General features: G+C 51.2%; 1 protein-coding gene across 12 annotated transcripts in view; it reads right to left on the bottom strand.

The window, feature by feature from the left end:
- Positions 1–477: 477 nt before the first annotated feature.
- Positions 478–23,183, bottom strand: part of RBM33 (RNA binding motif protein 33) — a 109,166-nt gene continuing 86,460 nt past the window's right edge. For 5 of the 12 annotated variants that reach the window (XM_069587199.1, XM_069587201.1, XM_069587203.1 and 2 more), the window contains 4 exons: positions 11,005–11,214; positions 9,345–9,533; positions 3,194–3,282; positions 478–3,070 (listed from right to left, as the gene is read on the bottom strand). In XM_069587199.1, coding sequence (XP_069443300.1) covers positions 3,022–3,070; positions 3,194–3,282; positions 9,345–9,533; positions 11,005–11,214 — 537 coding nt within the window. In that variant the 3' untranslated portion in view covers positions 478–3,021. Of the gene's footprint in view, positions 3,071–3,193; positions 3,283–9,344; positions 9,534–11,004; positions 11,215–23,183 lie in introns of those variants that run through there. The other 7 variants (XM_069587200.1, XM_069587209.1, XM_069587202.1 and 4 more) reach the window with 3 other exon arrangements.

Genomic DNA, 23,183 nt, shown 5'->3' with positions numbered 1-23,183 from the left:
ACAATTCAGAAACTCTACCAAACTGAGCACAAACAATTGTTCATCCAGGACCTTTTACAAATCATGAGAAGACCCCAGTCAGAAACAGTTACGATGAAGCCCCTCGCCCCCCGCCCCGCCCCACCCCTCACCCCACCCCTGGTGCAGAGAGGGCACAGGCCCCTGCTGAGGGTGCTGCCCGGCCAGAAAGGGCGGAACCCTCAACATTGCTTTCGGAAAAAAGAGCTAGTACTTCTCCCTTAGAAGGATATCATGTAAGACTTAACAGATGTGGCCAGACCAAGGGAAATGCAAGATTACCTCAGTAAGTAGCTAAGTGAACTTATATTACAGCATTAAAATCAAAACAAGATAATATGAAAAGAAAGGGTACCTGAGCTCCACATAATCACTGAAGTCTTTACCTTATGAGATATAATGATATTCACTGGCTTCTTGAATTTGTGAACAAATAATACACAGATCAGGATAAATGTATTGACTTACTACCATCTTTATAAAAATCGAATATACACACAAACACATCAACATTATGGAACTGTATCCATTAAACTTCCATAAGACAACACAAAAGAACTAACAAATAGCTACGATGTTGCTGAATTGAAAGCATTTCCCTTAAGGATTTAATTTTAAAAGGTCCATATTTACATAGTGTGTTAACTGCTTCTGCATCTCACTTTAAATGCATGATAAATAAAGAACAAAGATAATGGTTGCAACAGATCTTCCCAGAGGGTTCAGCGTGCGGTAGGCTGACTGCGCTGCGCTGCGCGGTGCGCAAGGCGGCAACAGTGCTCCTTTCTAACTCTGCTCCTTCCTTTCCCAGTTTCCTCAAGGAAACCGAGGCTGCGTCCTCAGGCCTGGCCGGCACTGAAAGCCCATGCCCACGGGCCCAGCGTGTCAGGAGGCGACCACGGGGAACCTCTCTAACCAGGCCTTGACGGAAGGCCTGGCCGACTTAGCCGATGGCCATTCAAGAATGTTCTATCCATAGAAAGCGTGTTCCGGGTGTGTGCAGACAGTTACAGACGCACACGCATCCTGGGGCACCATGTCGGGCTCAGACAACACAAAAGCAGCCCTTAGGGTAGCCATGAGGGCCGCTGTGAACAAGGTGCCCAAATAGGATTCGTTTATTATCACTAACTCGAAAAAAGGGTGCCTAGCTAGTTTATTATCGCTAACCAGAAAAAACGGTGCCCAGCTACGTTATGGAGACAACGGGCAGATTTTTAGCTTCAAAGTCATAGCACACTCAGACTATTTCAAAAAGCGGTGAAATCGGCAGGCTCATTTCACTGCGCCATCAAGCCCTGAACAAGCCCCTTAACTGTGAGCCTCCCGCCGCCCGGGGGGGCAGGTGGCCTGGGCGCCCCCGCATGGCGCCTGCAGTGCCCCAGCTGCCGCTTCAGCCCAGCTCTCTGTGGACTGAGCCCACACCTGCATCTACCTGTGAAGACGAGCCGGGGGGCGGGCACACCAGTGGCCGGGCACCCCCAGCGAGAGGTGATCTAGCGTGTTCTACCAGTGCCTACAGCTTCCTGAACTGCAGCCTCCGAGCAGCAGCCATGAGCACCCACCTTCACGTTGCAGGCTCCCTCCTAGCACGTGGCGCACTGTGGAGTCAGCGTTACAGAGGCTCGTGGGTCTCAACGCTCCCCTGCAGTTCTGGTGACTTAATTTGAAAAACATAAAATTTCAACTGTGAAAACAAGAAGATACAAGATCACATGACCTGTATCTCAGCTACCCACGAGAAAGCTGAGAAAGGGGTGCCCTGCTGAGGGGCCTCGCTGTGCTAACCAGCAACAGGCGTCTCTTTCCCTTAATTCTACTAATAAATGTGACAGGAAATTTTACGTATAAAATTCAGCTAAAAAGTCTGAGTATGCCCCAGTTATCATTTGCTCCAATAGTTCAGGCCCATGTTAGAATAAACCCAAACAGTGAGACTCCTGCATGAGCACAAATGCAGTAAGGCACTTCTGTCATCGTTTGCCCAGAACGGATTTTGCTGAAGATGACTTTACGGGGAGCGAGCGTCTCACCTGCGTGAAGCTACCCCGAGCCCCGGAGCTGCCCGCCCACACGCCAGTGCGAGCAGCCCCTGCTCCGGGCCCACTGAAGGACTGCACAGCCCCTGCTCAAAAGGCCTTCAAAAAAGAAAACGCTCATCACAGCAGTGACGACCAGGCTTCCCAACAGTCATGTACGTATCCCAGAGCCGGTGCCGTGACTATGCCTCCTGGGGCTGTGTCTAAAATGAGGAAGAAACCAAACAGGCCCTTTCAAGCTTCCAGCTGGCCTACCCTCCCCTAGCGGGGCCGCAAAACCTGCGCTCAGCTCGGGGGCTCACGCCAGTGCCCACCAGCGTCTGCATGGTGTCTGGGCAGAGTGTAGAAAGGGGCTTTCCCTCTGGAACTGGGCTGGCGCTCTGGGAATATTTACAAGAAGCAGAATCTGCCGCACAACTGGCACCACTCCCAGCCACCCGCACGCCCTTCTTCCCAGGATATCGCCACCCGAATTTGCCTCTACGTTTCCACAAGAGCCCTGGAGGGCCTTCTGAGAAAGGAACGCGAGTGAAGCTGGGTGAGAAGACACTCGTCTAGCCTGCACTGAAGATAAGTGCAACCATTATCAAGTATTCTTTGCTGTGAAAAATACTGAGAATCTGTGACGGTGGTGGTCTCTCCTGACTCTAAGTCACTGGAGTCGGTCATACAGTAAGGTCACAAGGAACAACGTCTACATGCACTGTGAGCACTTGGAGAACAACAGGGAACCAAACTGCAGTTCTTGTGGTGGCGACAGAGCGCGGACGCTCTAACAGCGACTCGAGTCTGCCACGTCCCGCAAGTCCAGCTCTTCTGGAATCTACTCTGGGCCGTCGGGCGTCTCAGACAACAGCCTGGCAGGGCTGTGGATGGAGAGACTCGGCTCGTGGGGCCTCTGCGCGCAGCTCCGGAGGAGTTCCACAGTGTGTGTTCGGCGTCCCAGTCAGCCCGTCCGCGGAGGTCACTCGACAATCAGGGCCACGTTTATGTGGGACAGGTCTATCATGTGCCTGCGGGAGGTCACACAGCACACACGTGAAGCCCCCTGCCCCCCGCGGGACCGCCCACGGCACGCTCCGCACCGCGTCCTACAGCCAGCCCACCCTCGTCTGGCCCCAGGGACTCCACGATACCTGTGGAACTTCTGCTGGAATGCCAACGCGTGCGCTGGCTCCTTGAACTTGGCTATGGCTTTCCGCTGCTGGGGGAGCATCTGCAAGCTCTGCAGGAAGAGGACAGAAGCGTGTCAGAGTGGGGCTGTGCACCACGCAACACCGCGGCACAGGGGGTGATGCACACGCTAGTCCATAGGGGTTAACACGAGGTTCCAGTCCAGGCGGACCACAGGTCCCTGACACAAACTAGCTACTTCAAGCTCCCTGTCGAGACAGCCCCGCGCCCCCGCCCTAAGCAGCACTCAGCATCCTCCAGGCCCAGTGTAAAGACCCTCCTTCATTTGCCCACCAGCTGCCCCCCCTTCCCTCCACCTGCTCACGCAGGTCTGGGGCAGGCGCCCAACCTCAGAGACTCCCTTCCCCTCAAGCGACGTTCCCCAGGCCCCACTCACACAGGAGGGATGAGGTTGGCCAGGGGCCCGAGGCGGAGGGGCGGCACTCCCCCGAGGACCGCTGGGGCAGACCCAGGTCCTCACACAGAGTGGGGCTGCTGGGGGGGGGGGGCGGGCGCGGCTGGGACCGGGGCAGCCCTCGGTTCTGTCTGCTCACACTCTGCACTTTAAAATGTCGAGGAGCATGAAGTAGCATCTTAAATTATATCCTAGGATGTGAAACACCATTTCCTAGGCTACTCTCTGGAGTGAAGACCAGAGGCGTGCGTGGAGTGGACAGATCTGTCTAGCGAAGAGACCAGTGCCAGGACTGTGAACGGACAGCTGGTCCTCACACCTGCCCCAAGGATGAGGGGAGCTCTGTGCTCCGACAGAGCACTCTAGGATTTGGGAGGGACGCGCCGAAGGAGGACTCGGATCTCTTAGCCAGCCCACTCTCCAAAGTCTGATCCTTCTCAAGCATTTTGGTGACTGGCCAGGTGTCTGGGGCAGTGAGCCAAGTGCCCGGTGGAGTGGGGGGCGGCGAAGACCTTGCTCCCTGGAGGACCCAACCCAAGGAAGCAGCAAGGACTCGGCGGCTAAGAGCCGTCTGCTGTGTCTGGGCTTCTGTCCAGTGAAGTGCAGCAGGCAGAAACACAGCCAGCAGTAACACACCACCCTTGACAAGGGTTTACACATGCGGCGGTTTCGTTCTAAAGCACTTGTTCAAAGACCTCCAACAGAACTATCTAGCCAAAACATCAATTCTCTGAAACACGTTGAGAAAGCGATGCTGTGAATCAGAACAGGAGCCCCCCACTCCCATAAACACAGCACCCCACAAGTAAGAGCAGCGAGCAGAGCACTAAGGAAACGCTTTCCCAAAAGCCGCTCTCCGGCGCTTACACAGAAACGAACGGTCTCCAGTGCCCAGCTGGCATGGCGCCGAGGTTCACACCGGCCACACGGAGGGGCAGTTGGGTCAACCGGCATGTCGCCAGGCGCCCCTGACCAGCAGCAGGCCCAGGGCGCCTGGCGCAGGGCGGCCGCCAGCAGGCTTGTCTGCCTGCACTCTTGACACCAGCTCAGCAAATAGCAGATTCACCTCTTCTGTCAGATACAAAACCCAGAAGCACAAGAATTTTCTTGATAATTTCACTGATCACTAAGTTCACTGGACAAAGTAAAGTCGCTCAGTCGCATCTGACTCTCTGCGACCCCATGGACTGTAGCCCGCCAGGCTCCTCTGTCCATGGGATTTTCCAGGCAAGAGTACTGGAGTGGATTGCCATTCCCTTCTCCAAGTAAAGCTGGACAAGTAAAGCTCAATATTAGTTTCTCTGGGACATGCCAGCAGCACACAGCTTTCAGCGCAGCAGGCACCCCGCCAGGCCCGCCTCCTGACCCCGGCCCCGACCTCCGCCACGTGGCTGCAGCGCTCGAGGGCGCCAGGCACGCAGACACAGCTTCATGCCAACTGCTGCCAGCACCACGGCAGTTCTCAACACAAGAACCACAGCTCACCTAGACTTATTCTGTCGGAAACTATAAAAATCACTCAATTAGGAACAGACAAGGAAAACTAATTTGTTATGACGGCACAAATAATTATCGGCACTCTACGATTCACAGATGGAATCTGGATCTTGAAAATACCATGCTCTTCTTCTGAGAAAAAGCCTATTGAGACTGTATTTCCTCTAGGTGACTTCACAATGTGGAATGAAATATGATGCTTCCTGTTTACCACTTATCATATAAAACGGCATCTGAGGTATCTGTATCTTCCTGGTTTAAAGCTCAATTTGATTGAGAAAGGATCAATCAAAAGAGCGTAAACTTTCAATGAAATTCTTAAATCACAGGAGTGAGCTGCTTCTCAACAGTCAACAGAAGCAGTAAGAACATCGTCTTAAAATGTTTTCCCTCCCCCTTATTGACATTTCTGCACCTTTTTTTTTTCAAAATACAGAGGCTATTTTCAGATAAAAGATTAATACACTGCCAAAACAGTCAATATTTAACCATTTCTGACCTACCAAAGTGACAAATATTAGCAATCACTCTACTGGGAAGATGGAAAAAGATACCGTAGACTATAAACTAAAGGGCATGTACTATAATCACCAATTTCCACTCCAAAAATACATCCTGCAAATCAGCAGCCCATCTCCAAATAAGCAAGCGCTTTAGTTCACCCGGAACAAATGGAGAGGCGGACTCTGTCTCCACCCCACACTCTGTGACCCTCCACCTGCTGGGCCCACGGGGACAGGCTCACTGTCCACCTCACCCAGATATACTTGTCATTTTTCAGAGACAAGACACCTGCAGACAACTCCCGAGAGCACCCGTGCTACTGCAAGCAGCAGAACGCAGGCTGCGACGCCTCTCCGAGGCGGCCTCCTATGTGTATGCTCAGTGACCCCACTCAGGACCCCGGGACTGAGCTGCCACCAGCACCGCAGGGACAGTGGACAGAGTCCAGAAAGTCGTCCACACCACTCCAGGTCTCTTTTCCCTGTTTCGGGAAAGTTCCTCCTCTTTCTAGGGAGAGCCTGTGTTCGTGCCTGTGCGCATGAATAAATGGCAATGCTGGGGGAACTCTTAAGTGAACCTGCAGCCCTGAAAATCACTCACACTACTCTCCCTACTCTGGCCAACAGTTCCCAGCGCCTTCAGGAACTGACTGAAGCAAAACTGACACTCATGTTCGGTGTTCTAGACACACACGAACCTGCTCACACAGAGCCCCAGGGGTAAGCCGTCAGGTTCATAGTGACAGTGGTCCCTGGGCAGCCAGGCCGCAGGGGCAGCCCTGGGGCGCGCCGGGCGGCGGGCCTGCCACGACTCCAGCTCTCCTCCTCTGGGCCCACAGCTGGGCTGGAGTGCAGGGGCACCGCCCTCTTCATTCCGGACGCGGGTCACCCGGCCCTCTCGTTGGCGATGGGGTGTTTGAAACAGCGACTCTGGCATCTCAGACCACTCCGTCACACGCTGCTTCCTCTTCACGTTTACACTAGATATCGTCTTTTTTGACGCCAAGTCTGTCTTTTCCTCAATTCCAGCATCTGGGCTTCCTCTCACCCACAACATAAGCGCTGTTCCTTCTGCTCTGACACAGTTGAGAGAGACTCTGAGGCCCCTCTTCTGCTCTCATTTTGTACAAACTTACCCTACAGATCACAGCCCTCGGGTTACCATGCACTCTGCCTGAAATCCTCTTTTTTTGGGACAATTACTTACAACAGCGTTTTCAGAACTGTGTGTGGGAGCCTCTGGTCAACAATTTTCCCGTCACAGTTTCAGATCGTGTGGCCACGCCTGTTTTTTCGAAAGCTCAAAATATCAGTTTTGGGAACGTCCACATTTCTCTTGAATAGTCACTGCAAGGACTGATGCTGAGGCTGAAGCACCAATATTCTGGCCACCTGATGTGAAGAACTGACTCACTAGATAAGACCCTGATGCTGGGAAAGATTGAAGGCAGGAGGAGAAGGGGACGACAGAGGATGAGATGGCTCACTCAATGGACGTGAGTCTGAGCAAGCTCCGGGAGTTGGTGAGGGACAGGGAGGCCTGGCGTGCTGCAGTCCATGGGTCACAAAGAGTCGGACGCGACTGAGCGGCTTACCAGCAACATGTAACTATGTCTAGTGTTTTCTTCCCCAAAGGTCCTCAACTCCAGAATAACTAAACTGCTTCCACTGAGATCCCGACTTCCTCCAGGTCTCCCCAGACGCTCCTGGTCCGTCAAAACCAGATAAGGCAGGCAGGAGGGCTCCTCACAGGAGGTGAGACGCTCCAACACAACCCCGCCTCACACGATGGCTCCAAGGGGCTCCTCCTCAGCAGGTAACCCAAGATAGCCCCAGAACAAGGGTTTCCCCTGTGCCTGCGCCCCCGAACAGCAGCGCCGGCAGCCTGAGGCGACCCCAGAGACCTCGCGCAAGGACGACAGGCATCCTTCCGAGGACACACGCTTTCCCTCCACGGCGCCCAGAGGCCCCGCGTTTCTTTCACCCCACCTCCGTGGTAACTCCAGGGGCGGGGACAGAGGCAGAGACAACATGCGCATTACTGTGCGGGGCCTGGGGGACGTCCTCGGCTGGGAAGCTGCACCCCAAGAAGTGGCAAACTCAGGACCGAGACGGAAGCCTTCTCGAAGCCCAACGCCCGCGGCCCCGCTGCGTCCTGGAGGGCCCAGCAGCTGACGAGGCTCACCTGTCCACGGAGCCCCCAACCACCACCGTATTAAGTCAGCCACCGCAGTCTCACTCCGCTCCAGCCTGCCCGTCCCTTCCCTAAGAGCAGAACCCCTGGCATGGTGGACGTGTGGACAGGCCCTTCTTTCTGGTTCTTCCCACACCCCTGCTAGTGGGCACCAGGCAGGGCCTTCTGGGTGCTGACACCGCCTGCTCTCAGGGCACGCAGGCACCAGGTGGCGCCACAGCCCAACCCACCAGAGGCCTGACGGCTGCCTCTCCTGCAGCCAGGAGGCCCAGATCTCCTCACCACCCCCCTTAAAGTGTATTTAAAGTTAAACCACATCGAAGTCTTGTTATAAGCATATTCTCACAATTTAAACTTAACAATATTGGTCTTCAGCTATCTAATGCTGGCAAAGTTTGTTACATTAGCACTCTGTCATCACAGTGCTTACAGACCTGTGAACGGCCCTCAACACCATCCCTCAGGACTAAGACTGGCAAGGAGAGAGGGGTGCTGGCTCCTTGGGACCCTTGGGATGGCCCACAGGCCCTACTGGGCAGCTGCTGAATTCCTCACCCTCCGGGACTCCTTCCGGCAACATTCTGAGGGTACCTGATGTAACCCCTCTTATCTTCCTGTCTTCTTCTCTAATAAAAAGAAGCCTTTAAATACCCAGGATCAGTTTTGCTCCGCTTCAATAAAGTGTCCTCCATTAAACTTTAACACAGTGATCTCTAATCCATCTTTCCAGAACAGGAGAAGGAGAAAGGCAGATGGAAAAGCGGCCCCCGGAATGCAGCACTCAAACTGCAACTCCTGCAGGCCAGTCGCGCAGCGCTGTGAGCAGCAGCTCTGCCATCACGCGCTGACCCCGAGCACAGGTTCACGCTCAAGGACGCACGACAGACTCATTGGGACCGCGGGGCAGGAGCGCGGCCCAGACCGACCAGAGGCCACACGTGGAGAGCAAGAGTGCCACCACCTCCCACCCTGACACGGGCCGGGAGCCAGCCAGGAGCAGGGGCCCCGGGCACAGCCTGGACTCGCCATCCACCCCGCCCCATCCCTACCCAGAGTCCCAGGCTCACTACTCAACTGTGATCTGATCCCAGGTTTTCAACTACCATTTGTTGGAGAATCTCCACTCAGAAGACCTGTATTTTTAAAAGCATCATAAGCTCTCTGACGCCAGCTGTGTTCCTGCAGATTAACCAGTTCTATGACAGACTGTCCAAGAGGAGCTCTCTGTGGACACAAGCTTAACGTGTCTAATGACGGACAAGCCGCTCCTCAATAATTCAAGGATAATTTCAGGATTTCAAAGGATAATTTGTTCAGCTGGAATAAATAGTTCATGAAATTTCTGAGCACCTGAAAAACTACAAACACTCTAACCCTCAGGCAAAAAGTTCTGACACCAAGTGTGCACAATGGTAAAACATTCAGCTTTCTTCTCAGGGGCTTTAAGGAACTGAGTCTTGGGAGGGCAAGATGGAGGCACAGACCGAAAGCGCAGGGTGGCCCACCTGGATGGGCCCCACCGACGTCAACAGGCTCTTCAGCTGGGCGTCGGTGGTGGACGAGGAGAGGCCCTCCACAGACACGACGCAGGGCTGAGGCTTGCACTCCACCACCCGCAGGTTCTGCTTGTTGGGCATCAGGCGGCCCCGGCCCATGGCTCCCACCAGGCCCCGGCCTCTGCCATGCACGAGCACCTGGTAAAGACAGAAAAACCGTTCAGGGTCAGGCTGCGCGTCTGCTCACAGCTGCCGAGACACAGAGCGAGCGCGTCACTCAGAGTTCACCAAAATGTACCACGAGCTGCAGGACCCTCTGCAGCTGTTCCTGAGTGTCTAAGCAGGACCGCAACACCCAGCACACTCTCATGAAGAGGAGGAGAGGAGGCGGTGCAGTCTCGGTCAGCCTGCGCGTCACGCACGGTGCTGGGTGGGCACTTTGTGTACCAGTCGACCTGCTCACACGGTCATGCTGTGCACAAAGCAGCAGGACCACAGGCTCCAGAAAGGCGATCGACTGACACAAAGATGTGGGTCCAGTCAGTCCTTACAGGCCCCAGAGCCCGAACTTCCCCACTGTGGTTCAGGCCAGTGGGGGCGGGGGGGGTGGGGGCGTCAGTGAACTTGCGCAGCACTGCCCCCAGCCAGCTCCCCATCACTGCAGGCCACGGCAGTATCCCTCCTGAAAGGCAGATTCTGCAGCAGGGGCCCCCTACCCTCCGCACACAACACTCCTCAGCAGGGCTTTCAAAGCAAAACCGAAACCCCAACTACAGTGACTGAAGGCCCTCAAGTGCACTATCTGTGCATACAGCTACGGTGAAGGAGGGCGGGGGAGGCCTCCCTAAGGTCTTTCCCGTCATACATCCAGGGACAACACCCGACTTGAGGAAACTTAGACTGGAACATTTTTTAAAGCTCTGACCCGAAGGTATGACGAACGTGACTGCGCCGGTGCCTCTCACAGCACAAACGGACTGTCTGTTTCTGCATCAGAAGGTGTTTATGAGACAACACACACGAAGTGATTTAAACATTTCAAAGACCTAGGTTGGTCTTCACACTAACACTCCTCCTCAGTATCAGCAGCAAGACCAGCAGAGGAGGGACTGGCAGGGTCCAGCTGCTTCCAGGAGGACTCAAGAGCAGTCTGAGTCCTCGCGCGTGTGCAGCTGTGGGGCAGAGAGCGGGGCTTGGGGGGGCTATGAAGACGCCCCTCACTAGAAGCTGCGGGGAGGGGTGCCCCACGGGACATGACAGGAAGTGGCGCACACTCCTCTCCTGGGAAGATGGCTGCGGCCCTCATCTCACACACGGAGCTCGGACAAGGCATCCCTCGGTGCAGAAAGAGCCGGGGCCAGGGGCACCTTCTCAGGCAGGGGACTTCACCCCAAAGGCTTCCCATCTGTGAACGAGGTATTGAGAAGAAACATCGGAGGGGCCTCTGGAGGAGCAGCTGGGAGGGCAGGGGCCATGCAGAGCCGCACCCACCGTGCACGCCGAGCTGCAGGAGACACCCACACCCTGGGCTCCAGGTGAGCTCCCAGAATCGTACGGTGAAGCCAAGGGAGGGAAGCGCGCCTGTGAGCACATCACCTTTCAAACCCAGGGATGGGGGCGTTCCAGCTCCTCTACCCAGAGCGCTCCCGGGGATGGGGCTGGGCCGCACCTTCTTGGCCGGATGGATCCCCTGGATGCTCTTGATGCCTGGCGGGCCGGCCGCATGCATGTGGGCCCCCGCCGCAGGGTGCTGCGGCTGCTGGAGCGCCCCCTTGGTCAGCGTCACCTTGCGGGTGGGCTGCTGCCTCGCCTCTGGGGGCTGAGGGAGCCGCTGAGGCTGGCCCTCCGGGTGAAAAAAGCCGTCGCTCTCTCCTCCCTGCTGAAACAGACAAGGCAGCGTGCTGGTCAGTGTCTGCACAGGCAAACCTCCCTGCCCAGCACCGGGGTCCACCTCGATTAGTGCTCAACCAAGGGGCAGCATCACCCACCTGCCATCTCATGAGGGCCACTGAGGAAAGGACACGCTCACCTGACAGGCGTTAGGGTTAAAGAGCCTTTATCAAATTTAAATCTAAGAGCTTTAATTACTGCATCCACTCAAGAGGTCTGTAATTATTAAAGTGGGTTCTCTTTAGTTCAATGAAATATTGCTTAACTTTAAAAATAGTTCACATCTGGCATGCCTTTTCCATTGTCAGAAGCACCCTTATGAAAATCTGACAGTATGCATCAGCAGTTGCTTTAAACTTTTAACTCCGATTCAAATCTCATGAAAGTGGGTCATCTTCCTGACCACCCCCAGGCACATCCCAGCATGTCCTTCCTGCAGATACAACCCTCAACAGTGGTGCTCCCCGCAGCAACCACAGGCCGACAGCACCCAGTCACCCCTCCCCTCTGAGTCACAAGTCTCCACGTGCATGCTGGCCTCCAGCCTCAGTCCTATTTGGGACGAAAACAGACCAGCTGGGAATCCACAGAATGGTGAGAGGAGCCTCTAGAAATCAGTTACTGGAGGCCTAAACAAGCCCCCAGGGCAGACAGGGAACCACAGGGGACAGCAGGGAGAAGAGCTGAGCAGAGCAGGGCCGAGGCCAGGCACTGGGCAGTGCTGCCTCCTGAGCTCTGCCCAGCCCGAGGGCGGGGCGCCACGGCAGCCGGCCAGGAGACCGGGCTCGGAGGTGGAAAGGAGCACAGACACCGAGCAGAAGGCATTCTGAGTGAAAATAAGAATACAACACATCAGAATCGAGGGGCTGCACCTAAAGCAGTCGCATCAGGAAGGAAAACAGATCTAAACTCAAGAACCTGACCCGTTATCACAAGAAACTAGGGAAAAAACAAGAAACCAAATCCAAAGCTGGAGAGAAGGACGTAAGATCAGAGAGAAGCACGGACACGGCACACAGAGAGACGGCAGGGAAAGCCCAGCACCGCGACTCTCCTGGGGCCTTAAAGCTGATGACCCTTTAACTAACTAAGGAAAGGGGCAGACAGACACAAATTACCAAAATCAGAAATAAAAGAGAGATTATCAAAAGTGGCACTTGCCGAAATATAAAAGAATATTTTGAACAACTTTATGCCAACAGAATCAGGGAACTCAGATGAAATGGACAAATTCCATAAGGGATGTACTGCACACTCCATCACTCAGCCGCGCCCAACTATTTGAGACCCCGTGAACTGCAGTCCGCCAGGCTCCTCTGTCCATGGGATTCTCCAGGCAAGATGCAAGATACCAAAACTGATTCAAGAAGAAAGAGAAAAATCTGGAAATCTAAGAAGACACTGAATCGATCATTAAAAACCTTTCACAAAGAAAAACCGGGGCCCAAATTGATTCTCTGGTGAATTCTATCAAATATTTAAGACAGACAGACTATCCATTCTACAGAGTCTCATTCAGAAGGCAGAAGGGGAGGAACAACTTTCCAACTCATTTTTTGAACCCTGTTTTTCTGAGATACAAAAATAGACAAAAAAGAAACAAAAGCCACAGAAGAATATCCCTCATAAATAAATAAATATGTGTATATATGTATGAAAAAAATCCTCACTAAAATGTCAGCAAGCTCAATTCAGTGGATCATACACCATACTCAAGTAAGATTTATCCCAGGAGTGCAAGGTTGGCTTAACACTCAAAAATCAATTTGCAGACCACATCAGTGGGGGAGAAGACCATGCGGCCATCTGCACTGATACAGGAGGGGCATCGCCATGAAAATTCTCCATGAACTAGGGACAGAAGGGCTTTCATCAGCCTGATAAAGGGCATCTGCCAAAGCCGAGAGCTCACGCCACACTTGGCCTGAGACTAGCCAAGGGCCTCAACCTGCATGTCAGTCACCTGGGCACCTTTCAGATGTTACTATTCCTGGGCTTTAGTCCAGAGCCACGCAGTCAGACCGTCCTGAGCTGGAGCCCAGACGCAAGCGTATCTTAAGGCTCTTCCAGTGACGTCCAGCCTGGGCTGAGGACAGCTGAAGCGGAGGGCACCCCTACATTGTGTCAGCGGGAACTGCCTAAAATGTGATCCTATGGTGAGTGGATCCACTCCAGCCTGATGGAGAAGCACGCCCAAAGGAAGACGGAAGCCCCACAGAAAGGCAGGCCAGGCCGTTCAGTGGGACCACAATCCACATAAAGTTACTGAGAAGTCAGAAAAAGCTGTGTGAACTCTCTCCAGTTCTTTATATGCTTGAAATCTTTCTATACTAAAAAGCTGAAAATTTTTAGGATATACACAAATACTCCTAATCGTTAAGAGCCAGTAATCCATTACTTATTAATCTCCCTAAAATCCCATTGAAATTATGTTAGTATATGGTTCATAAATTCACTCTGCAAGGGTTAAGTTTTGCTGTTCTTTAAAACATCTTTTTTTTTTTTTTTTTACAGAGGGTGGACACATCACACTAGCCCCAGGTCCCACCAGAGGCTGCGTCACACACGCAGGAGGCACTGGGCCACTAAACCTCCCCACAGCTCAGCTCCCCAGTCTACTGACCAATTCTCCTCTAACGTCTACCTTTCTCACAAATGTGGGTCTATGAGCTGGCTCTGTGTGGCTGCCTCTATGGGAAAGTCCTCCATTCATGGGCTCCCTGGAAACTCCCGAGAGGAGGCTGAACGAAGTCTGTGGACAACTAAAGCATATGCCATTTTTAAGTGTCTAGAGCAACCAGTGATTTGCACTTTGGTGAGTCTGTTTTTGTTCACCAAGCCAAAATTTCTAGTGCATGCAGATGGCACTGAGCTATTTACTGAATAAAACAATAAACAGTAGACCAGGCATCTAAAAACTAAGTCATTCTGAAAGTGCTGTGAAGAAAGCCTGCACTATCAGGATACTAGGGTAGAGCCACTGTCAGTCAGTGCAGGGATGTGGGCATCCCAAAACACTCTGCCAGGCTGCAGAAATCAGCAGTGAGCTAATACAAGTGCCCTAAGAGGAATGATGTCCCTACAGACGACGGACAATGAGGAGCGCTGTCATAAAATTCTTCTTTAGCAACCCAAAACTGAAAACGCAGACGATCTAGACAGTAACTTTTATTTAAAACGAAGAGCTTGTACCAAAAGCAGGGTGTGCCTGTTTTGACGTATACACTGTATATGTATCTGGGGGATAAATATACAATACTGTAGAGATCTGATGATTTTTAAACTAGGAATTGAGAACATAAACATTGAGTCAACAAACGCTGGCAAGTAATAAAAATTCTCTTTACTGCCATTTTGAGTCAGAGACTGATAATTCACGCCTGACAATATTCAGTCACATAAAAACCCTGAAAGCCCAAGTTCTAAACTTTTACTGTCCTTTCAAGAAAGAGTTTAAAGCAGGCTTGTTCTCCATCTACAGCTCAGAAGCACAGGCAGCAAGTGTCACAAGCGCCTCTCTGTCTAGGGCTCTCTGAGGCTGCCTGCGACGACACAGGAGCCGGGCGCTGCTTCCTCCCCGCGGGCCCCCCCACCGTGCCTGCCTCTCCCGGCGCAGTGAGCGCCCCGACCCGCCCTCGTGGGGAGCCACGGCGGCACCTCCAGCCCTCAGGCTGCCTGGGCCATGGGACTGCACTCTTTGTCTTCAGGGCTAATCCGCACTCCCGGTCCTGCAGCGCTCACGAGAAGGGGAGCCCCACAGGGACACGGGTCACCAAGCAGCCTCAGGACCAAAGAGAGATCGAAGACAATCGGCACAGAGCAGGCAGATACGAGCAGAGGAGCAAGACACAGGGATGTTTCAGGCAGGGATTATGACAAAAGCCCAACTTTTAGGAAAAACGGCTGTCATCTGCTCACACGAGTAGGGGGAAGGCCTGAGCAAGCTCTAGAGTTACTAGTTCACAACAGGACAGTGTTTTATACCCCCTATAGCTGCCTATGGAGTCACTTCCCTGGTGGCTCAGAGCGTAAAGTGTCTGCCTGCAATGAGGGAGACCAGGGTTCGATCCCTGGGTTGGGAAGATCCCCTGGAGGAGGATTCCAGCACTCTTGCCTGGAAAATCCCACGTACGGAGGAGCCTGGGAGGCTATAGTCCATGGGGTCGCAAAGAGTCGGACACGACTGAGCGACTTCACTTCACTTCATAGCTACATATGATGGAAGAAACTTCAAAACAGCAATGTCCAAGGCACTCTAGGTTCTTAATCACCAGAGTCTTGGTATCATTCACCATGCCCTACCCAGGGAGGATGGACAGAGCTGTTTTTTGAATGTCTCCCAGTTGACAAGAAGTACACTTGGGTCTGTTTCCCTCCATCTCCTTCAAAATAAACATTACTGTTCTCACTGGTCACACACTGAGTGCTACCAGGACTTCCTGTCCTGGTGGATCCAAAGCATGGACTTCACACGACCTCGTAGGCAGGAGCTTACTCTTAACATCCAACATAACGCTTTTTAGCAGGGCTGGAAACAAAGGGGCTGACCATCACTCAGTCACATCATTTTAAGTAAATGAAGGGTTACTGTAATACGCTGCTTTGACTTTTTTCTGAAAATCACTGCTTAGGACTCAAGCCTTATACATAAGTATCAAGTTTTTTTATTTTGTAAGAAAGACAGTGCTGCTTTTCTTTCAATTGAGAGAACAATTATTTTCTTTCAAAACAGCACTATGAAAAGCTAGTTCTCAGGGGAAATTCTAAATCCCAGAGTTACTCCAGTTAACACTAGCAAACAGTCAACCTACGAATTTCTAGGCTGTGGCCAGAAACGTATTTTCACACCTACTCTCACACAGAGACACAGAAGAAAAACAGTGGCTGTTCAGAACCAACCCAGACGGAACCCACCCATTTACTGACAAGTCTTCTACAACCCACACATCATAGTTAGCAGCACCGAAAAGACACCCCACAATTGTTAGTGCTCAGCTATGTAAATTTAAAAATACTGTCAATTCAAACGAGGACTTTTAGAAACAATGCTGTCCTAATGTAAGGAAATTACTAGTCGTCTGTGCATGGCAGATTCCATCCACTGAAAGAAAGGAAATCCATCTTGCAAATGAATTTCTCTAGGGCAGCATGGTTCCCTTTTAAATTCCTTACACACTAGTGTGGTTAGACATGATCTTAAACTTCTTTTACTTCCTCCAGAACAGATGAGGAGAAAAGAAGTTTGGCCCGTCTTAGACCAAACTGGAAATATTTTGTTGGCTTTTTCCCACAAATGATTTATCTTTTAATGAATACTGTAAAAAGTGCCTTTTGAGAGTAGTTTTTTTTAAATATAAGAGGCACTTCCTGAATTAAGTAAGCTTAAGGAATACTTTTTATCAGCTTCATCGTTACCCAAAAATGAGGCTTGTAGCCACCAACATTAGCAGGACAAATTTACTTATAACAAATGGCTTAAATGTATAGATAAAAATGCCGACTGATACTGTCAGGGCGTCCTGCAGTTTGACAGATCAAATCTTATTTTCATTCTTAAATCCCATGAAGAAGTGATATCACTGACTTGCATTCACTGGTGAGCAAATTGATTAATCCCTCTCTATAGAAATCTCAACTCTTGATTACACCTATCAGACGCTAAGCAGCATTATTCTAGAGTGACAACACTTGACAAATTCCCCAACCGTTTTTCTCAGCCTTTGTGGCCCTGCTAGCTTGTATTAACCCTGATGAAAAATTAATTTTCCTTATCTTCTTCTAAACCCCAAAATCCAAATCCGCCAAACTGGCAACTCTTTCTGTAAAGGTATTATGAAAACCTCTAAAAGATTAATTGCATGTCTTCAGGTGACATTAAATTAATTTCTGTGCTCATGACAGACATGTGATACTCCGCGCTGAGAGGACAGATAACATTGTCGGGACACACGGAAGGACAGTGGCTGGGGTCCCAGGGCAGCCTCTTATGCATTCTCCTGCCGATAAGGCCTACTTCACTGTCATCGCAGCGCTGCTGATCTGCAGCCCACAGACCTCACAGAACAGGTTCCTATTAACTGCAACAATGCTGGGTCTAGCCTGCGATCTTTAGAGCGCTCACTCGGAATCTGGGCAATAAATGATCTGCATGCTACGCAAAGTTTCTCAACACCAGTGCATTTAAGGCTCTATTTTGTCTTTGAGACTACTGTTTAAAGGAGGAGCGAATGGAAATGACGTTGTTCTCCAGGCTCCGGGGTCAGTCCCCTAATTAAACTACCACAGTACGATGCAAGGTGAGAACAATCCACACGTGCAGTGTTCACCTAGTCTCGGCAATAAATTATCCTTACACATGGCAAGCATGCAAAACGTGTAACTAGCAACTTAAACCTAAAACGCTTCCTAATTCCACTAACAGTCTACATCCCTTGAACTGAAACAAAATCCATTGAGATTAGAGGCACCGCCCAAGGGCTCTCCTGGAGAAAGGAAAAGGGCCCAGAGGCAGGCACACGATCTCTCCGCAGGGCTCTACCACAGCACAGCGACGCAAATGCTCCCGCTCTCAACATTCTCCTTTCTGAGACTAGGCAGGTTTGGGGAGATCGCTTAAAAGCAAAATTGACTGGCCTTTGGAGAAACAAAGCAAGGTGCTGGGCCAACAAGGCGTCTCCAGTTTCCCAGGATGGGCAGCGGAGAAGGAGCTCCTTCAGAGCGCAGGGTGACTTCCCTGTGCAGAGGGCCTGGCTCCCACTCTTGCCAGCTGCTCCTCGTGAGGACAGGGAAGGCACCCAGGTCACTGGAGGAAGCAGATTCCTTTTCTGCTGAAGAAGCTGGGTGAGCAAATCCTGATTCCTAATTACAGACGAACTATTTCTGATTTAACCACTCATCTCACTTGGAAACACCATATGCATAAAAACACCTATAAATCAATGTGCAGACTTTCTGATTAAGACTGACTTCTGTCCTCTAATGAACTATAGTCCACTTTGCCCAAATGAAGAGGTCACGTGTTTAAGAATGATTAAAAGGTCATGTCTCTAGAAGTTACCAGTTCTTCCCACTAAAGTATTCCAAAATTCTTAAAAATAAGTATTACCATACAGCGGCTTGTCCTCCAAGAAAAGTCTAGCATACACATTTTATCGAACAAGTGACTGTTCACGACACATGACCCATTCTTCCTCGGGCCCGAGTTTCCGCCTTCCCACCATCTGTACTCACCAGCGCCTCTAACAGGGAAGTGGTCAGGAGACAGAAGACACCACTCCGCCTACCGGAGAGGGACGGACGGCAGGGAGGGGGAGCTGCGGTCAGCAAGCCGGGAGTCAGGCCGCGGCCGCGCCCCCGCCCCAGCTGCCCAGGCAGGGCGTCTCCTGGCTCTCCTCCCTGTGTCAGCGCGGGGCCTGCCAGAAGGGCTTCCCTGTCGCAAGCCCGCTGCAGTCCTGCCCTTGACTGCCTCGTTTCTGACTCACTTCCACCAGACCTGCTTTACCCTCGTCCTCTAGAATGTTCTCGGCTCCCAGGTACTGCGTGAAACCATGGCATCAAATCGGCTTCTGCCAGAAACCAGTGAGCTGGTCAGCTGAGCCCTTCTCCTGGTCGGGCAGCTGGCTGCGTGATGCAGCAACACCCGCAAGGTCAGACTTGCCCTGCCTTGGCCTGGGGCTCCCTGAGAACGCGTCATCACTGCCGACTCGCCACACAGCAGCCAGATGCGATGCGCGACACGATCCCACCTTGTAAACGGGAGTGGAGGAGTGCGGGAGCAGACCATAAATTTCAGCATGAAAAGGCAGCCAGAAGAACAGGGATTCGCGCTATTTCTGGCGTTACCTTTGCTCACTAGAGAGGGCTTCCTTGGCGGCTCCACCTGTCAAGCAGACTGTGTTTGATCCCTGGGTGGGAAGATGCCCTGGAGGAGGAAATGGGCAACCTATTCTGGCATTCTTGCCTGAGAATCCCATGGACAGAGGAGCCTGCTACAGTCCATGGGTCACAGAGAGCTGGGACTCCCCTGAGCACGCGTGCACACACAGTGCAACCTTGCTTACCAGTGCCATCAACAGATGCTTCTTAAATAACACATTTGAAACTGTCCTAAATTAAATTCAGAGACAAAAAATGAGCCAAGGAGGAAACCCAGCCTAAGTCAGGAGCACTGACTGGGACACAGCTCTGAGAGAGGGCAGAGGCTGTACCGGGAGCCCAGGCACGTGCGTGTGGGCCGGGCAGAGAGAGAGACGGCAGAGGGGGAGCAGCGGCTGGACCTTGGGACCACAGGGACCATGGGGCGGGGAGCGGGCGGGAGGCAGCGAGCGGGGCTGCTTCTACCTCTGCCAGCGACTCCGCCTCAGACCAGAGTCCCCAAAGCGTGGACCGACACTGCTCTCTCTAGTAAATCTGGTAAATCTTGTACTATTTTTGCAGTGCCTCTTAAATTGAGATTGTACTTTATCCAAAAATGCCTCTATTCCACAAAAGAGGGTCAGGATTGTACACATTTTACCTCTTCTACCACCTCTAAAGAAAACCTGACAATAACTTTCGAGGAAGAACAAATCTACAAACTCAGGGCAAGCCCCTGAAGCAAGAGCCCCACACAAGCTGGGGCCGCCTGTGTGGAGCACTCCGAGTCTCCCGCCCGGACGGCGGGCTCTCCTGCTCAGGCGCTCGGTGCGCCTCTCCTCCTCCTGAGTGGTCGGCACAACAAAGGGCTCCTCAATCTGCTGGCCAACTCTTAAATGTTTCATTACCTCAATCAGAATAAAGCAGCAGAATTCCAAATTTGCTTTCACTTTCTTAAAGAAGAGCCATGTCCGACTCTTTGCAATCCCGTGGACTGTAGCCCGCCAGGCTTCTCTGTCCTTGGGATTTCCCAGGCAAGAAGATGGAGCGGGTCGTCATTTCCCCCTCCAGTAAAGAACAGTGGAAGAACACATTCTTCCTGCCCTTAACTAAAGGAAAGGTAGTAATACTGAGCAGTCATGAGTAACACAGGTGAGTATCTCAGTACTGGTGACACTGAGACCCTGGGTCACACTGGTGCTCACGCAGGCCGGGTGATCGGATACACACGCCTCACAGGTTCCGTTTCCCCTTAACTGAGAGACAGTGCTGCAGGCCCAATTAAACTCCTGAATCTCGCCCGGCACACGCTTCGTCTTTCTTTTTTCCGGTGCTTCATCACAAGTCATGGCTGGGGTGACTACATAAGTTACGCTGACCAGTTTGTATTTCCCGTGTGCTCGGTTAGTAGCTGAGGAGCTGTACGGGACTACGTGCTGGTCATGAGCAGTTATGGCGGGAGGAGCTGCGTGCCACGGGGCTTACAGGGTCTTAGTTCCCCGACCAGGGCCTGAAGCTGGGCGCTCGGCAGCAAGGGTGGAGTCCTCACCACTGGTCCACCAGGGGACATCTGCAGCCATGATTTAACAAGATTGCTCTCTTTTGGTTTATGAGAATTAAATACTTAAAAGTAGCTTTCTGAGAAGTGAGCAAATGTAGAATATTCCTATGTTTTAAGCAATAAAAATAGAACCATTTCATCAAATGAAATCCTTTAAGTTGATTACAATATTCGGGGAGGCACACTAAATTCTAGAAGCAATAGTTGACGATATGTAATCCTCTTTAAAAGCAGTGTGAATGTGTTCCTTTTTAAGTCTCACCTAACAAATCCAGACAATAAAATATAAGTGGGGGAAAATGAAAATTTAGAGAGATTCCATGTGCCTCATAACACAAGGTCTCTTTAAATTTCAAGTTCCCTTCATGATTTCAACCCAAAGTTTTAAATAAAAATCTGACCCACTGTGATTTATACAGAAATGTTCTAAGACACATTTATAGCACAAAGCAAGTCACAGCCACCCTCCACCGGGGTATACCGTCACCCACTTCAATTCACTATACCAGGCTAGTGGCCAGGTGGTTACCCAAATGTACCAGGCCACTCCATACTCACCCTCCAGCCCTGACACCACTCACCACTCAAGGTACTCTGTTGTACCTTCAAACACCTCCCAAAATTCTCAGGACTGGGCACCACCAACCAGGGCTGGCAAGCGACATGAAACGTGGCCACTCCCTTACTCTGGAAAGCCCCTAGAGATGTTCTGAACCAGCCCTGATTGCCATATCCTCACTGGAGACAGTAGACTATGCTCCCTTCTGACTAAGCAACACCTGGGGAGAAGGAGCAGCAAAACAACTATTACAAAAAACAGTGAAACGCACAAGACTCAGAGGCCTCACTCTACCAGTCAGTCAGTAGCTGAGTGGCCCTGGGCAACTAACATGACCTCCTCGGCATTCAACTTACTTAACTGTAAAAGGGAAATAACAGAGCTAACCTGTAAGGCTGCTGTGAATACATGCTAAGCAGCAACTCTGCTTGATAAGCAGTAGCTACCACTTATTATACGGCATAAAATCATGGGATGTGTTTCTAGACGGGGCCTTAGGAACATTCTGAAAAGAAAATGGGCGTTTATAAAGTACCTTCTCTGTGTTAGAAAGGTCCCAAGGAAATAAAGAAGAGGCCAGCACCCAGCCGCGGCTCTCACCCACAGCCCTGTCATTCCCACCTCGCCCCGCCCTCGAGCACACACGTGTGCACTCTGCCCTGGTGACAAGGGCCTCAGTCTCCACGCTCCACACACACAGCCTCAGGATGGCCAGCGGGACACACAATGCCGAGACCGCCCTCGAAGAAAGTGAAGGACGGCTCTGCGAGCTTTCAACCCAGACCGTGACCCTGCCCACCTGACTGCGAGAGCCAGCATCAAGAAAGACTCTCTGTTACGCCCTTCCTGAAAATGCTTCCCATGTCCACAATACAGTAACTCTAACAAAGAGGAACAAGACAGAAAGACCAGAGAGTCTCCTTGGATGATCAGTATGAATTAGAATAATAATTTTTAAAGACAATATGATTAATTAAAGGACAGACTGAAAAAGCTAGTCTTAAGACTCAGGCTCTTTCACCTTTCAAAAAACTCAATTTAATAAAATCCAAAGACAAATTACTTAATTAGAGATGATGAAATACAGAAAACGACAAAAAGAGAAGTTCGTGTTGATCCACCATTGCCTCGCAGGTAAAAGCTCACCTAGAGAGCCCTGATGTGAATTGTGATATACTTTCCATTTGTATATCAGAATAAGACTGCCAAGAAAATTCTGTTTTCCTAACAACTCTGTAGATGTATATTTTGACTCTGATCACATAATCACTGGCATAATTTCTAAACAGCTTTATGTACCATGATAGTTCAGTGTCCTGTACGGAGACCAATGAATGCAAAGAATAATTTAACTAATACATTAGATGCCAGTTTAGGTTAAAAAAGTGAAGGAAATCAAACTCTCTGAAGAGTAAATTTCTCTAGGAAATCTTATGAACAAAACATATATTTTAGTACTAAGAGAAGGTGAAGAAGGCCTGGAATCATAGCAAAATACAAGAACATGGGCTGACTGACAATGAGATGCTTTTATTAAACAAGTAATTATAAACCTGAAATGCATAAATAACATTCTCCACAGATGCAGCACACAAGTCAATCCTCCCAGAGAGGAAGCCCCCGTCAGACCCTCACGGGGGCGGCCAGTTCAGCACAGTCCTGGGCGTCAACACCTCAGCCCCTGCAAGGGGACAGAGACCAGCAGGGGCAGGAGGAAGAGGGGAAATGAGAGCACACTTACTTTAGCACTTAAACGGTCTCCTTTTTGCGCAATGGGTATGTTCTCTTATAAACAGTTCCTCCCCACCAAAATATACACATACACACACAACAACAACAAAAACCCAGGACATGAGGGAAACACAGTTCCACTCCAGAGAGATACAAGCAAGCGACCACTATCCTCTGAAAAGGCGGCCTTGCCAATATGGAGGCATTACTGGAATAAAAACAGTCTTAGTTCACAGATTTACACATGTTGGGC

Source organism: Ovis canadensis, chromosome 4 (assembly GCF_042477335.2).
Source record: "Ovis canadensis isolate MfBH-ARS-UI-01 breed Bighorn chromosome 4, ARS-UI_OviCan_v2, whole genome shotgun sequence".
Lineage (NCBI taxonomy): Eukaryota > Metazoa > Chordata > Mammalia > Artiodactyla > Bovidae > Ovis > Ovis canadensis.
The sequence above is the reverse complement of the archived record's forward strand: the minus strand, read 5'-3'. Positions and strand labels throughout refer to the sequence as shown.